This window comes from Priapulus caudatus, unplaced genomic scaffold (genome assembly GCF_000485595.1).
Source record: "Priapulus caudatus unplaced genomic scaffold, Priapulus_caudatus-5.0.1 Scaffold205, whole genome shotgun sequence".
NCBI lineage: Eukaryota > Metazoa > Priapulida > Priapulimorpha > Priapulimorphida > Priapulidae > Priapulus > Priapulus caudatus.
In genome coordinates, this window is record NW_014577266.1 from 86516 (window position 1) to 104738 (window position 18223).

At 42.8% G+C, this 18223-nt stretch overlaps 1 protein-coding gene across 1 annotated transcript in view; it reads right to left on the minus strand.

The window, feature by feature from the left end:
- Positions 1 to 18223, minus strand: part of LOC106807271 (regulator of G-protein signaling 7-like) — a 152237-nt gene that overhangs the window by 69469 nt on the left and 64545 nt on the right. The window contains exons 3-4 of the mRNA XM_014809567.1: positions 9643 to 9739; positions 1947 to 1997 (exon numbers count right to left, since the gene is read on the minus strand). Coding sequence (XP_014665053.1) covers positions 1947 to 1997; positions 9643 to 9739 — 148 coding nt within the window. The remainder of the gene's footprint in view (positions 1 to 1946; positions 1998 to 9642; positions 9740 to 18223) is intronic.

Genomic DNA, 18223 nt, shown 5'->3' on the forward strand with positions numbered 1-18223 from the left:
CACTCGAAGAATCTTTGCTCTCTAAAACAAGACGAACCGCTTGTCAATACGAATACTCCTAGCTGAAAATTGGCTCCTAAACCTCCCCTCCCACATGCCTCACTCCGCCTCGCTCCCTTTTATTCAGCTACCTTCACGCCCTTAAGCGTTGGCTTCGTGAAAGTTCGGTTATTTCGTGATGACTTTTATGAATGAACGTGCGTTTCGGTATCATAGGTCTGATTTGGGGCGCTCGCCTAGTGCCCTTATCTCCCTATTATCTTTCCTAGCACGGCTAATGCCCGTCATGATGGAGCCGGCAATGTTTTCTAACTTAAGTTTTTACAACGCAGCTCAGTTACTATAGGTGTTAGTAAGAGTACCAAATTTGGGCATTTGACACAATATCAGCGCTCCAAGCGGTGGACGTAAACCGATAGCCAAATGCTTGGGGCGTGAAGGTAGCTGAATAAAGTGGATGCGAGGCGGCGTGAGCATGTGGAGGGGAGGTTTAGGAGCCAATATCTCAACTAGGAGTATCGTATGACAAGCGGTTGGTCTTGTTTTAGAGAGCAAAGAATTATGCTTGATGCAATACCATGAAATTATTCTAAACTTGCAGGCAAAGTAGAATAATGTTGTTCGTGTGAAATAGCACTATTTTCCCGTTTTTAGCTCAACCTTGACATCGTCAAGCTGAGCTATTGCCATGGGTCGTCGTCCGTCGTACGTCCGCCGTCCGTCCGTCCGTCCGTCAACATTTGGCTACGGTCAACGATATACTCCATGAACCGTTTGACCACATGTTGAAATTGGGTATAGTTGTTACTGCTATGCTCCCATATTAAAGTCCTATTTGGGAGCACGCCATCGACGTATTTCGAGCTACGGCATTTTTTTGCCAAAAATGGGAATTGCCATTAGTCAGTTGAGGTTTAACGGATTTTGCTCATTTTGGTATGTGAATGAATAAGGGTAAGGGGTTTTGATATTTAAAAAAAAATTTCAAATTAGGTAGGGTTTTGGCAATTATATGCATGTTATATAGACACGCAGATTATAAACAAGTCTGTGGTGTCACACTCGTCTGGTTTCGTTTTACAAGATTTATTGACAATATCTTTAATGCAAAATTCCTGCTATGAACATATTATGATTTATACTATTATTATTATATTATTATTATTTATTATGATATAATGATTTAATAATTATTGTTGAAGCCATGTCCACCATTGTCCACCAAGATAGAAAGAGATTAGAAAATCTAAGTATACACATCACAGCATTTGCCCGTATGGCAGCCATATTGGATTTGACCATTGTAACAGCCCAAAGAAACCTCAAATCGATGTGAGATCATCATAATCAGATTCTCTGACCCCGAAAACCCCATAAATATATAAACTTTTATCATACTAGCTCTTTCCCTTTTGGAACTACACTTGATCTTTAGCTCAGATGGCGGCCATTTTGGATTTGCCCAATATGGCGGCCCCAGGGGGCGCCCTCCTTGGCGCCCGGCAGAAATCGTAATAGTATGGTATAAGCTACCTCTGGACCAAATTTGGTACTTTTAGAAGAATTTGCACCAAAATATCCCTAACAGACCTGACTATAGCCCTTATTCATTCACATACCAAAAATGAGCAAAATCCGTTGAACCTGAACTGACTAATGGCAATTCCCATTTTTGCCAAAAAAAATGCCGTGGCTCAAAAGTACGTCGACTGGCGTGCTCCAAAATAGGACGTTTAATATGGGCGCATAGCAGTAACAACTATACCCAAATTCAAACATGTGGGTCAAACGATTCCTGAGTTATCGTTGACCGTAGCCAAATGTTGACGGACGGACGGACGGACGGACGTACGACGGACGACGACCCATGGCAATAGCTCAGCTTGACGATGTCAAGGTAAGCTAAAAATGTGCTCGAGAGTAAAAAAGACTAATAAGGTACTCACTTTGATCTTCTATATCCAAATTCTTCATCATCCAGTTTATTAAGTCTGCTCCTAGAAGAGAAAACGAAAACGCGTTATACCGCTGTTTATACCGCAGTAAACACATCTTACCCACAGAATTTACAAATGGTTACTATCGTCTTCGGTTTGGACTTATAGCGCTATGCAACCTGAAGATAGTAGTAGTAGTAGTAGTAGTAGTAGTAGTAGTAGTAGTAGTAGTAGTAGTAGTAGCAGTAGTAGTAGTAGTAGCTGGTAGCAGCAGTAGTAGCATTAGCAGTAGCAGCATTAGCATCAGCAGCGGCGGTAGCGGCAGCAGCAGCAACAACAACAACAACAACAACAACAACAACAACAACAAACAACAACCCGACAGTAATTAACAACAGCAACAACAACAACAACAACAACATCAGCAGCAGCAGGAGGAGTAACTGCAGCAGCAGCCGCAGCAGCAGCAGCAACAACAACAGTAGCAGCAGCAGCAGCAGCAGTAGCAACTGTACCAGCAGCTCACATTTCTGCAGCTCGGCTGCGAGGCACCCCAGTCGTTAATATTGAAAGTTCGCTTTCATCTCGAATCATTCACGGCTAATTACAAGAGCGCCGATGGTCGTCGATTTTTGCGGCGAAATAAACTGTCATAGTTTTGAAATTATATCTTACGAGGAAAACCTTAGAAGGATTTGAGAGAGAGCGAAAGCGAGAAAGCTAGAGAGAGTGAAGAAGAGAGAAAGAGAGAGACATGCACACAGAGAGAGAGGGGGGAGAGAGGGAGAGATAGAGAGATAGAGAGAAAGAGAGAAAGAGAGAGAGAGAGAGAGAGAGAGAGAGAGAGAGAGAGAGAGAGGAGAGCGCGCGTGCTGTACACAATATGCTATGCCAAAATGCTCACTATGTGCCGATGAAGTACTATACTATCTTTGAGGCAGCAGTTATTATTCTAATTAGCTAGTAGCGTGGAGACAGCGGCGGGCAGGGTGGCACGACGATGAATAATGGCTATTCGAACCTAGTAATAATACCGAGAGCAATATCACTTCCACCAGTTCAAAGTAAATTACCAGAGCCGCCGCCACACATCTCGGCGGTGACGAGCCGGCCAGCTGCTGCGCGATACACGCGTGCGTGCGTGCGTGCGTGCCCGTATGCGCGTGTGTAAGCGATGAAAAGGTTCCAAATATTTCTTTTATATTGCAGAATTTATTTGAAACCCCCTATAACTATAGTTATACGATGCACCGCGTTCGTAGACCAGTCTATAGAATGACTCGCCTCGCGAAATCGATTATAGAAATGAAATAATAAAGGGAAATTGTGTGAATGGTGGGCCTTTTCAATTAATTTATTTCAGTTGGCGATTTGCGCTCAGTCGCATATATCCGATAAATGAAATACAGTCTATGAAACGAACGCACAGGGCAAATGTAAACGGCTTCATTATAGTTGTCTCAATTATTCATGTGATTATAATAACAAAGAGTGAGGCACACGTTGCACTCTGAGCCCCTCAACCTTTTAATGATTGCTCACGTACAGTGTAAATGGTCAGACTGCGCTAACCTATTAATGAATACACGTAATCTTTTGCAATTACGATTTTGAACAATACGAAGGATAAATTCGAGTGATTGCTAGGAATAATTTTACAGAAATACGAGCTATCGGGTTAATCGCGCTGCTTTCAAGCCATTATACGCGCCACACCGGACCCGACTATATAGTCAGTCCGATATGAATATTAAAGTTACAATACTGAACTTTCTTGCCGTATTTTTACGATACGGCATGCGGCCGTGTCATTACGAGTGACAGACAAAGAGCTTATGCTATCTACCACGATGCATGCGGCTCAATGCAAGCAATAATATTCAAATGACGCATCGCGCAGACAAATTTCTTGAGGCAAAAACCAGTGCCTCGCCTGGCGAGTCCTGAATAAAATATGCCGACATGTTATCGTCCTACCTTTACATACTGGATGCATGCAAATGCTGTGCACTGGGGAGGCGCAGAAGGAGACGGGGTAGGGCTACTACACACGGAGCCGTTGGGCACACGCGTTAAATAAATTCGTCATGAGTTTCACGGCGTTCACATCTAGTACTTGAATTTTGCTGTGACTTCTTTACATAAAACGTAATTATCAATGACGGTTACGGGTAATGACATTGTCGAACGCCGAACTCGAATGCCGATTATGTTGTTTTTAAACTAGCCTTATTCTATACTATTTGAATTTTGGTGCGCACAAGAATTGCTTGCAATATTAGCTACGGCTCGTCGCAACTGCTTATACACAACGAACGGAACGACACAATAGAAAATATAATCGTGAACTATAACGATTGAACGAAACCACGTACGATAATTTTATATTTACATTCGGTTAGAAAATACCCCTAGAACGAGTTACAGTGGTGTAAGTTGTCACTTCCATGCCATCTCGGCAGTAATTATGTTCGGCCCGCTGCGAGAATACCAGGCCCGACTGCCGACTGGCCCGACTGCCGGCTACGGCGGTCTGGCCCGACTGCCGGCTACGGCGGCATGCGTCGCATGTGAAGCATAAAGAATGCAGGTTGCATATTTGATCCGCCGAACTGTTGAAATGCAATGTTATATTGTATTTGTATGTTGTATATTTTTCACATGCATGCATACAGGACGTACCAGCTATATAAGCACAAGGGTATAATATATTAAATTAAATTGCGTTTGATAGCATTAATATGATATCATGTGCCATACTGCTGACTGACAACATACACATATATACACATTCGGCATGCTAGCTGACACCGGGATGAGACAAAGATATCATGCTGCGCCTGCGCTAACTGGTATAACTAACGAGTATGCGTACATAGAAGCGAGTTTCTACGCGAATGCTATTTGATCATAATATACAGTACAGCAGCTGCCTGTACTGTGGCGAAATAGCAAGACACCTGAAGGCTTCTACCCGTTCACGAACCCCACGGCCCTTCTTAATTCCCGCTCTCCGACAGATACCGCGTATTCGCTCTCACAGGAGCCAGAGGTCTCCAGCCAAACTATCATAACCAGCACCCCAGGCCGAACTCAATCTTCCCCTCTCCTTTCACGGGAAGCAGCACTGAATAATTGAATAACTTTTCTTGGTTCAATCCATTCTCGCTGCTAGCTAGACTAGTCGCGAAATCCGACTATTATAACCCGCCGAGGATTCGGCAGCGTCTCCACTATACTCGCATCGCATCGCACTATGTTTTATCGGCACGTGCAACTACATTAACGCGCGATTATTGTTTTTTAAATCGCCATTATAATTTTACAGTTCTTCCCCGCGCTACGTTAATATAACGGCATGCACGCGGGCACGCACAGACTTTCTGCTGATACTGCAAAAGCCTTCCCTAGTACCTCCCACGCCTGTCACGGTGCCAAGAGCAGATGGGGTGCGGTGGAATGCTTCGTGCCTCAAGAATGAACATCCTGCAAATAACGTTACACACACACAGCGTGGAGACAACCACCAAATACAAGACACGTGATGCGCACATCTATGTGCATCGCTAATTCGCTATATACACCTATATATAACACATGACGCTTATATAGGATCTACAGAACTACACAACTGCGGGCGAAATTAGCACAGATGACATGCACCTGACGAGCTTCAGAGGAGGCAACGGATATGCGTGTGTAATAACCGCGATGCACAGATACGCGTGACCTATACGCAAAATCCAGTCAGAAGTGCATGTGCATGCGCCTGCAATGTCGTGTGACATTCAAGTGACATTACGTATCACCCAATGAATTTATACCTACATGACTTACTACATATAATATAATAATTACGGACGCACTCGTTTTTCGTAATTGTTTTAACAACATACATGCGTTTACAGTCAACTGTCATGGATATAACTCGGAGAAACGGGCATGCTGTTTACGAGATGTAAATGATAAAGGCTCATACACACGCACGTATACATATTAATATATTATTTATTCATTTTGTCGGTTAGCCTGGCACACAAAGGCCATTAGTGCGTATTGTAACTCCTTCCGACGTCAGCTCGCGCCACTCGATTCGTTAACGCAATGGGAAGGAAATCATTCGATTATTGACAAATTGTTGACAAAATATTATATAATATGTGAACTTCGCTTAGCTGCGCGTCATTATCACTTGGGAGCCACGAGCACCGCCTTTTCAAAATAACGGTGGTGTCGCCATGGTGATTTCTCCGACAGCGAATCAGTTTTAATGCGCATATGCTAATTGCTGTGTCGCGTCTATCCACTTACAGCAGAAAACGAGTAGACGCGCGAGTAACATGCAAATCCGCTCCCGCATTCAGAAATTTGGCGACAATTAAAGCACTAAATTAATAATTTAGTGCAAAATCTAGATGTGAGTTCAATGAGGTTTTAGCAGGAATAAAAGAAATTATCGAAACTTTCTCTATTGAGTGTGCGTATTGATTTCGTGTGCCAAAATATTGATCTGGCGCCGCGAGCAGCCAAATGAAGCTTTATTCGACAAAGCTGTTGCTAACAGTCACGTCGCATAAAGGGCTTCTGTAGGTAAGCTGACCTGGACACATAATTTACCTGCATTGCCTCTAGGGATCCTGATGGCTTACATATAATCAGAACAGCTGCTTAATACATCATGGGCATCTTAATCTAGATAGTGGCATGAAATCCTGCGAAAACGGGATGCATATATAGTGGCAAAACAGTTAGCCCAGACAGATAGTGGAATGGTAATTACCCACAGCAAGAAATGACAAGAATGGTTACAACAGACGCACAGATAGACATAGCCTAAGCACGAACACAGAGTTTCAGAGATGCGGAGCTAGGAGCAGAAAAGACAGCAGATGGAGAGAAGATCGAAGTAGGTAAAGATTAGAGAAATGAAAAAAGCGACGATACTGATGTAATATAATAATACAAACTTCGGTCGACCGCATGCATGCATGCAGCCATCCGCTATACGCACAAACACGCACGCACGCACGCGCATTCATCTTTGAATGAATAACAGCAAATAATGATAAATTATCAATAAATTAGACTTGCGAATGAATAATGAATGACAAAAGATAGTAAACGCTTCGGTTTCTGTTGTCAAATATTTTTGCCTACCCTTGAAGCAATTTCAATTACAGAATTCTGATGTATCTGCGGCTGACATGCTCGCAGCAAATGTGCTAAAGGGATAAATAATACATGCCCTGAACATCGATCCCTAGATGTTAATGGAAAATTTATGATGATGATGCTCACTATCATTTTTTTCGTCCCAAACTTAAATTGAATTAATTTTCAAACTCCAACATAACCAATACTAGCAAAAACGTGGATTGCTTAAATTATATTAGGCGAAACAATTGCATCACGCGTTATTTATTGCATAATTAATTGCAATCGACAATTTCGTACTAAAATCAACATGGCCATGCACCTTAGACAGATTTCAGTAAACACTAGCGCGTAATTATGTGTAGTTACAGCAGATTTCAACTTCGTGACTGTAACCGCATCACAATTAGAGGCCAATTTACGCACAGTTACGTCATTTTCGTAGTTTCACCAAATCGTATTTGCTGATATGTTTTCGCATATTACCTTACGATACCAGATACTGTATAGGCCTATTCATAGATACATATTTTATGCAATAATAGGACACGCTATCTATGTTGCCTCGTGTATAACTCAGATATTGCTATAGCGAAAATGTTAGCAAGCGGGGTAAGCAAATAGTTCATTCTTACCAAAAGAGATAGTTGCACGCGTCAGTATCAGTGGCAACATAAATATTTGTAAATGTCAAAGACCGGATATTTATACATGGTAGATTTCTCATATGGCGCGTACTCACGGCAAAAAGAGAACACTACGAACTACGAAGCGAACAATGGAAAGCGGAGATAACGAGATAAATGCTGACACTGAGTGGGGCATACACTGAAATATATATGCTGGGCGCTCTCTGAAAAGTTGGGGACACCGGTTAAGCAGAGACTGAAAGCGGGTCGGACACGTACTTGAAGAGGGAATTAATTTAATACACACTGCGATGTCAAGCACAATAGACATTGGTGAACAGTGGCACAAATACGGAGGGGGCAAGACATACATGAAGGGACAGATATTAAAGAGCAGCTAGGCTCAGGAGAAAATACTGCGGAGCTAAAGAGCCACTGCATGGGTGGGGAGATCGAGACACCGAGGCCCGAAGCAGACAACAAGGTGAGAAGAGACTACCTTGCGGTGCGAACAATGACGATCACCTTATAAGCACTACTAGCCAATAGCTATAGCTGCAGCCACTCATATTACAGCTGTTTCTTGTAAATCATTTATTTTAACATTATGTGGACATTCCTAACAATTTTTAACATGCGGTTGTCTTATATCAGCTAGAGCTTCGTGCAGCCATCATTTTAGGAAATTATAGAATGGAAGCATCTTCGAAATGACACATTTAAATCTATAGTGGTTATATATACACAGCAGGCGCGCGCAACCTGATTCATTTAAATGCAACGTAATATCAGCTTACCACGTGGCCTTATATTTTAATAATGCATATATCGATTAGGCATGAGAACGCATTCTAATTTCAACCTAATATCGTTCGCTTTGTTAGCGCAAAGCCAAGGCATAGAGTTTTCAACCTAATCGGTTTCTCAATATATTTCAATTACGCTGCTACCGCAGATAGCAGTCTTACTCACAATCTAATGCAGAACAGAATTCCGAAATCACAATTTTGCGAACAGCCGCATTGATCACCACGACCGAAAATGCACGCAACCTAATACCAACAGGGTCATTATTTTCCAGGAAAATTACCTCAGACGTCGAGCCACGCGCCGATCTTCCCCCTAGAGCTAGCCGGCCCTCTTCCATTGCTGTACTCGCTTTCGTTCTCACTGTCCTGATTTCTTCCCTACTCACTCTTCCCCGGCTATATTTCAACTATTCACACTAGTTTGCTAGCGCGTTCTCTCTCATTTCTTTGCCTTGGCTGTCATATTACTTCTCGTTGACCACCATCCTGGCTTCTTAACTGCCTGCCTCGCTCCTCGTTAGCTTCGTCTATCATCTCCTTCTCACTTCACGGTTTCGAACGCTCCCTCGACGCTTCTCGTCTTACGAGTGTAGACAGGACCATGACATGCAAACACGACCACGAACATTTTCGAACATTAGCCTCCCTTTTCCTTTTTGCTATCATGCTTCCGTGATCTACCCCAGCCCCCCCCCCCCCCTCTCTGCCCCTATCTCTGCATGCCATGTCCCTCTTCCGCTCCTTCTCCTCCCCTCTCTTTCGTGCACGGGTTACGCATGCCACAACCGCCAGGGGAGCTCCCTTGTAATTTCACCAACCTCGCCAAGCTTGAAGTTGAGCTTCTGCACACAACTCTTACGAAATCTTCCGCGTATAAGCATTAATAATTCAATGAGGAGCAAATCAATTCTAGCCGCAAAGAAGAAAAATATTTGGCATAATAACAGCGCAGAGATGGACGAGAGAGATTGATTGCAGAGCACGCGCGTATGACCGCGGTGCAGAGCTCTGGTTTTACCGCCGACGAATTCGTGTGACCACGGCTCTTCGGCATTAGCGACATTTCAAAACGTGTTGCCTCCAAATGCATGGTCACAGGTTGACTATACTCACCAGTAAAAACGCTCGGAATCTTTGTCATGAACGACTTCACGGTGCGGACTGGCACTCCAGTCACATCGTCCTGCATCTTCTCTACAATCGACTCCATCTGCAACGAAAACGAAGTGACGACTATGAGGACTGGTGAAGCAATCGCCATCTTGATTGCAGCCACTACCACGCATCTTACTACTGCAGACGCTGCTCGAATGGTGGCAGGTTGATAGACCTAAATGTCATGCGTTGCCACATCACATGGTTAAACACGCGGAGTCCAAATAGAGCTGGATGTCAAGTCTGTCTGTTTGCTGTCGATGTAACTGCCTATATCCCGTATAACAATTTTTATCACGACAAATTCTATCGCAGCCGATAGACGATATATGTATCCATCAAATCGTCGAATCTTGGTAATAAAAATGAATGATTTTTCTCGTAAATGAATAACAAATATTGAAAGACTGCGATACTTTTCATTTCGCATTTTCACTAATGGGTAGATATGGTGTAAATCAGAACATTTCGCTTTAACGCAATTAAATTCGACCGGCTGCTTAGCCACCCACTGAGAACGATTTCATTTAGTTTAAATTTTTGCTCACGAGTACTACACTACGATGAAAAAATTGCGTTTTTTTATATTTTTTGCAATTATCACTTAATTGCAATTATTCCTACATTATACTCGTGTAATCCCGCTTATCTACGTTAACCCACATATTAACGGTGCCAAGTTTCGTTTCACACACACTCAACGATCACTCTCGTTCTCCCATTTGCCATGATTTCTAGAATATTTGCTTGCATATTTTTTTAATAAATTTCCGTCTTTTTGTATGTCTGGGGGGATCGTCTGCCTATATTGGAGATGGCTATAGCTAGCACGAGGCACGTGCCACATTGGGCATGCATGCAGCCACGTCCGCCAAGCTCACAGGTAGCGAAAAAATATCCGTCCGTCAATACATACTATATAAGACACACTCACTCACGCACGCACGCACGCACGCACGCACACACACAGACACAGACACACAGACACACAGACACACAGACACACTGACACACAGACACACAGACACACAGCCACACAGACGCACAGACGCACAGACGCACGCACGCACGCACGCACACACACACCCACGCACGCACGCACGCACGCACACACACACACACGCATGCACGCACACACACACGCGCGCACACGCACGCATATATATATATATATATATATATAATATATATAATACATAAAACATTATACCACATGTACAGACAGCAAGAAAATTTCGCGACAAGCTATGGTGCCCTTGCCTTCACCCATCCATATTAATTGTTTACACAATTAAAGTCACCCGCATGTGAACGTGTATGCAATGTCCATGCAACTTTATTATTTATTCATGTGGCAACACACTATGAAGATGAAATCGCAATATTAGGGGCGCTTCGAGAGGACCGCGTGCTCATTGCGTTGGCGGAAGCGGGTGCTTTAAACTTCAACAGCAACAATAACACAAATGTTTTTTAAACATAGCAGAACTTGTAGTATGGCCTATATGGCCTCAGCACTGCATGGCACTGCTACCAGGAGTACTTGAATAGATTCTAAGATATATTCTACCTATATATATATATATATATATATATATATATATCTGTATGTGTGTGTGTACGCGCGCGTGCGTACGTATACGTACGTGCGTGCGTGTGTTATTATAGTCTTAGATGGCCTAAATGCCAATTTAAATATCTGCATATGAATTTGCTACCTTATTAGAAATATCGTGTTAAATTAACCTCATTTCGTCATGGTCCAAAAAACCCTGTCCTCCTCATATAATGATAAAAGTGAAATGAGATGGATGGGTGTAAACGAAGGAGGTCATCATTCTTATATAGTAGACAAGCAGGGGTGAAACTAAAGACGATGGGTATAGCAACAGGAAACAAATAGTTAAAAAAATCAAGTCAAAATAGAAAGGTTAGAAAGTAAAGATAGGTAGTTATAGAACAGAAGACAAACATCCGAAACGGGTTATAGTTCAATAAAGGAAAGAAACCACACTTTACCCTGCATTCTAACCAATCGCGGCACGCGTTATAACTGCATTATTCGAAATTATTATTTTTTAAATGATGAGACTTAAATGGATAAATGTTCATAAGACTTAATCCCTATTGTTGTGTATAACCTAGTGCGGCAACCACTTTAATAAGTATTTAATATATAATTGTTCTCCTAAAAGTAGTTGAACTGCACACGGCAAGTACGGGAAATACGAACGACAGCTGCATGAGGACTTCTGAACACGAGGCGCCGACCCATGCACACAGGTGTCAGATTTCACTAAAAACAGAATCCAGCCTGAAAATGTCAAGACAAAATAAATTATATAGGCGCGCGTGTGAATCAGTATAGCTGATGGGAAATCCGCAGAACGCGACCATCGATCAGCCTATTCAGCCTAGATCACATTTCGTCTGATCGCTTCAGCAAAATCAGTGGGGCATGCTTCAAACCGAGGAGTAAAGCCTGGCGCCATTTTTTCTGTCACTGAGAGTTATTTACTGCGACACATGTACATAGACATGCCGCTACTATTGCTATGGATTTATACGAAGCATACACCCATCCACGTCGCCCTACTAATTAATTGATCATTACTTTTGACACGCTTCTGTGGGCGTTTGCAAGAGATTAGCGCCATGAGATGGATTGTACCATGCAGCAGCTGTATTCGATCTGCCAAACAAAATGTTACCGAAGGTTCACTAGCAAAAACAATGATAAAATCGAGTTTATATTGAAAAAAAAGAAACTTAACTTAAAAATGCGCCTGATAGAGCAGTACTGTGAAAAATAGTGACGTCATGAGTCAGTGGATACTGCGTCGTCGTATACTAGCTTCTAACGGTTTGAGTGTTTTTATAAAAACCTTGCCCCTGTTTGGTGTAAAATGCAGAGCATAGTCTGATCAGCTCCACGATTTAAATAACCAATGACGCCAGTCTTGACTTCCTGGAGGAATACCGATCGACCACACGCCTCCAAGACATCACGCGGCCCTGGTCTCTATCTGTACCATAGTCATCAGAAGTAGATAATAGGGAATTATTCCCTATATTCCTTATTATCTACTTCTGATAGTCATACAACGGCTGTCACCGAGCTTCAATACCGAGTGCTCACTATACTGTACACTTATGTCCACACAGAAAGCAATATGTGTATTTGCCTGATGGGATATGAAATGGAGTGATTTGATGCAACAGATATAGGCGTATTGTTGGAGAGCCAGACAGAATGGATGTTCCATTCATTCAGACCAGAGCTAACAGGGTTCTACATGCCACGTACCGTTGAATGAAGACAAGCTGGCAATGGCAGTCTACATCATGTGATGAACCCAGTCAGACAAGACTATATGAGGAGATGATTGTTGAATTATATGTTTATACGCTGTGTGCGTGTATATATAATTCCGTGTGTTCAGTACCAATAATATGATTTTCTCCGAGAAAACGTCATTTTCTCACGTAATGCCATTTGCGGTGGCATGTATTACTTCGACACCGCTTACTGTGTTGTAACTTGTTGTATTTGACTGGGCTGAGATATGTCTGACATAAATATATAAACGAAATAATTAACACAATTATTTAAATATATATGCTATGACGCGACACAGAGTAAATACAGTTTACAAAGATTTTGGCGGACCCATTTCACACTCGCTTTAGATCTTGCTCGCATCGTTGCCGACCTAGTACTATCAAGAGCGCATTAACAATGTTAACACCTCGATGTCTTGCTAATTAAAAGTAGCCGCATCATTCCGCACGGAAAGCGCGGCTTGATGCAGCCCAAACGAGCTCCATTGCTCAAAGGAATTCACATGTCCAGACAGATTGTTCATCCCCCTACATGACCCACCAGCTCGGCACCCATACGTACCGCATACACATTACAGGGTGACTTGGCCATTACTATAGTTTAATCAGTAAAAACTCAGCGCCAGTAACTCAGGAGCACATGCTGGTGCGTAACAAAGCTACCGGTAGGAGGAGTATATATAGCCATAAAATAAAAATGGACGCGGTGTGGGTTTTATACATACATAATTAAGTATATTACGCGAGTGCGATAACGCCGTCTAGCCCTGTATGTACTGTATGAATTATATGTTTCTACAACTATCAGCTATAATTGTACGACAAATAAAATAGCATGGTTGCGCACTTGCATTTTACGAGTCAGCTAGTGCAGGTCACAGATGAATCAGACACCAGAAAACCAGAAACACCGTGAACTCAATTTTTCACGGCGTGAATTATGCAGTCTGCTCTTGTAAATGCCTTCGTGCGTGCATACGTGCACCCGTGTTTGCATGGCTATATATATATATATATATATATATATATATATATATATATATATATATATATTATATATATATATATATATATTATATATATATATATATATATATTATATATATATATATATTATATATATATATATATATGCCCCATCTCTTTACGTTACGTGATGCCCGCTTGTTTCATCTCAACATCACTGCCCGTGTGCAGCGTGATCGAGAGATGCGTGGAGCTTTATGGCATCAAGTTTGAATCCGCTTAAGACCTATATTGACATAGGCAATCTAGCCACATATGATACTCAGCAACGAGGTTGCGCCATTCGGGAATCATAAAACCCGAGATCTCCGCGAAACAACGACCGATATCCGGTCTCTTACTCACAAGTGATTGCTGACAGGTAACAGGTATCAACTAATAACTACCCCGTGATGAGCAGCAGCAGCTCCTTGACAAGTGGCAGGCGGCATGAAATATATTGATTGAATGTAGAGATCCTACCTAGTAACTGACAAATAGTCAGTAACCGACAGAAACACGCCTTAGCCAGGAGCTACCGTACGTGCCAGTACAATACAGGACATCGTGACTGCCGATACATATATACGCACCTAATCACTTCAACCCACGGTCACGGTACCTATATACAGTTACGCATAACGAATTTAACGTCTCCTTCTTTATTATAAGGCAGTAACTAACTTATCGCAAATTCACATGCTCGGTCTCTACAGGCATCTCTCGCAGATAGATAAGCAGCCAGGAATAGCTGAACGCATATTTCGAGCACTTCATTCGCTACACATCCACACTACGTGTGTAATAGCTACAGCCGCTGCCTCCTGGGCAGAGCGGATCGACTGCCAAGAAACAAAGCGCCGACTATGGTTCACCATCGTACTCAGAAATAATTATTTTTACCGCGGGAAAAATAATTTAACCACGCTAAAATTACAGCCATTTTTACCCAATCAGAGTCCTTGTTACACATAATTTAAGTGCGGCAAAAATAATTTTCCCGCGGTTAAATTACTCTTACCGCTGTAACGATAATTATTTCCGAGTACGACGACCAACCACCGCCGACAGCAGCAGCGAGAATCAGCCAGGCTCCCCGCGCGACGCTACGACGCATGTACAGTCGCACGCGACGCACAACATCGTATATTACACGCGCGTCAACGTATAGACGCGATAACAGCCGCCATCAGAGCTGCTAGTGCTCGCGCGCGCGCGTATATAGGCAGCAGCCTCGGCTATAGTGGCAATACGCGACCGTTCGACTCCTGCTGATGACAAGCCTACTGCTATTACACGTTCAAGCACCCGCTGGCAATCAATCAGAAACACATCAACATCTTGTTAACACGCACGTATTCCACTGCAGTGATCAGCTGACAGTTTTATTTTCCAACTGCAACCCGCAGGACGCTATCATGCGCAAAAGACCTTGTCAGCAGCCGGTAAAGGCGTGCAAACGAGAGGCTGCCACGAAAAGAAATTGCATCTTACCCGGTTCACTTCTGACGGAAAAACTAGAAAAACGCAGACAATTATTATGTTTTTACAGCCGATGTATTTTCGACCATAGTAGGAGAGACGTGTATAGGAGTGCGGCCGCATTCGCTCTTTATAGCAGCGCATATGGCTCCTCTATACCGCAATTACCAATATCCAACTGCTTCTCAAATTTACGCATTTGCCTCTCGTAAAATATTGCATGTCTGACTTTGCAGCTTCCTGTAATTACGAGGCATGCGATATTGACTGCATCGATTTTACAGGGTGGGGGAATAATTTCACGCCTGAAACTAACTCGTGCAAAAAAGGGATAATGCGCTCTCCGATAACAAAGTGCTGGCTTCCTACAGCATACGGGCCTGACTGCATATGCTGCTGCTGCTGCTGCTGCTGCTGCTGCGCTGCTGCCATTGATGCTGACGCCGCGCACTATAAGCACTGTATGATGACGGGGCTTCTGAATGCCAGGGCATGTGGGTGTGTTTGTCTGTGCATTTAAACGGCACCCACTATTAGCCAATTATCGATGCTGCTGTCTACTTCTACGTAAAAGGGGTAAACCATTCACACACTCTCACATTCCCATTTCCGAGGCTTAGTATCAGTGCGTCTGACGGTACTCCATGCACGTCAGACGTGTTAGGCATGGTGAAGCGCTGTAGGCGAATCGAAAATAGCAGAACCAAATTGGAAAGAAGCCACTACCCTGGAGCGATGTAACACCGATTACGATTTATATAGAAGTGAAGGGAAATCATATAAATTATACCTACAGGTACTATAGCAAACACAATTCAGTCAGCTAGCTACACGCTGAGCGCGTAACCCTCTCCCATTTTAGTGAAGGAAAAATTAGGCGGGTGTTGCTTTGAATCCTTTCGTTTGTTTGGCCACTGATTGTGTGTTATTGGGATATTGTGACGTAATTTACGCGTCTTGAGCACTCGTAATTGCGATATAAGACATAAAACGTCAAGCAAGCGGTTAACACATCCCAATGCATTTGGAGACAATCAAGGCAATAAAATGCGCGCACGCATACACATGCACCCCTCACCCAATACTTTCCTTGATGCACGAACCCACATATAAATGTGTATGTATATATATATATATATATAATATATATAATATGTATTATATATATATATATATATATATATAACATATTTATATCATTATCATATATATTATGTTATAGTATAATATATTCTATATTTATATATCTCTATATATTATATATAATTATATATATATGTGTCACTTGTGTATGCGTTGCGTGCGTGCGTGCGTGCGTGCGTGCGTGCGTTCGTACGTGTATTGTATGTATATATTCGGTTTCCCCAGTTCCTTTTTGCGAGAAAAGCGTGCAACGGGCAACGCAACGCACACATTATCAATGGGTTTCTAATGGTCACTTTGTATGGACATAGCAGGGCAGTGGCATTTAGAAAAAGATGCATCAATCCGGTGCGTCTGCAATGATCATGTCGCATGGCGTATAAAACCTGCTTCATGTAAACCGGCTATCTCTGTAATAAGTCGCTGCACACGAGCCACGCACGGGCTACATACCCTATCAAATTACATCTCCTATGACCCGGCATTAAGCCTCCCCATAGGGCCGATCATGATTGATGGCTGTAACATGTACACATTGGTTATACATGATAACGCCGCTCGCACTCAATCTCACGGTGCATATATATATATATATACAGCGATGTGCGTTGTCGGTAGTGCAGAGAGACTCGGCGTATATAACAACTGTGTATAGGGATTGAAAACTTGAATTATTGGTGATCTCTGGATCGTGGGCGACACGTGGGAACATGGTTTATGGATTTTCCTGGCACTACCCTGGCGCCATCTTGCATATTCTCAGCATGATAAATGGAATACTGTCCCCCCAAAACATCTTCGCAGAGGTCTCTCTTTTTATTTTACTATTTCCTTTTTTAAACGGGTCCCCGGCCCCGTTACTTTCCACCTACTCTCCATTACGTTTCATACGACCTCATTTGCATCTCCTCGGTATAACCTTTCCTGTCAGTATGACCTTAAACCCAGCAATCACGAACAAAACCTCCTTCCTTGCCCCCCCAGCGTTACCTATCATCCAAATCGTTTCATCATCTAAATTAACCTCAGCAAGTAACCTCTTGCTAAATCGATGCTAGCCAATAGTCACAGGCTTACAGCGACACAAAAAAGGCACGTCGGTTTGTTAACACCAGGGGGCTGTCGTCAGAAACATCGTAAATTTTGTTTCCGACAACGCCCCCCCCCCCGGTTTGTTGATGAGAGAAAATGTTGATTCTCCGAATTGCTTCGCAAGCAGCCAGTGCGAACTATAGTAGCTACATGATAACGTACAGCTATAAGGGTTTACACCGGCAAGGAAGTGAAAGGATAGCGAGTGATCATAGAGTAAATGTGAGAGAAAAAGGGCGACAGGGGACAGGAAGATCTATAGGGGACCGAGAGAGAGAGACAGAGAGAGAGAGAGAGAGAGAGAGAGAGAGAGAGAGAGAGAGAGAGAGAGAGAGAGAGAGAGAGAGAGAGAGAGAGAGAGAGAGAGAGAGAGAGAGAGAGAGAGAGAGAGAGAGAGAGAGAGAGAGAGAGAGAGAGAGAGAGAGAGAGAGAGAGAGAGAGAGAGAGAGAGAGAGAAAAAAAAAGAGCAAAAGAA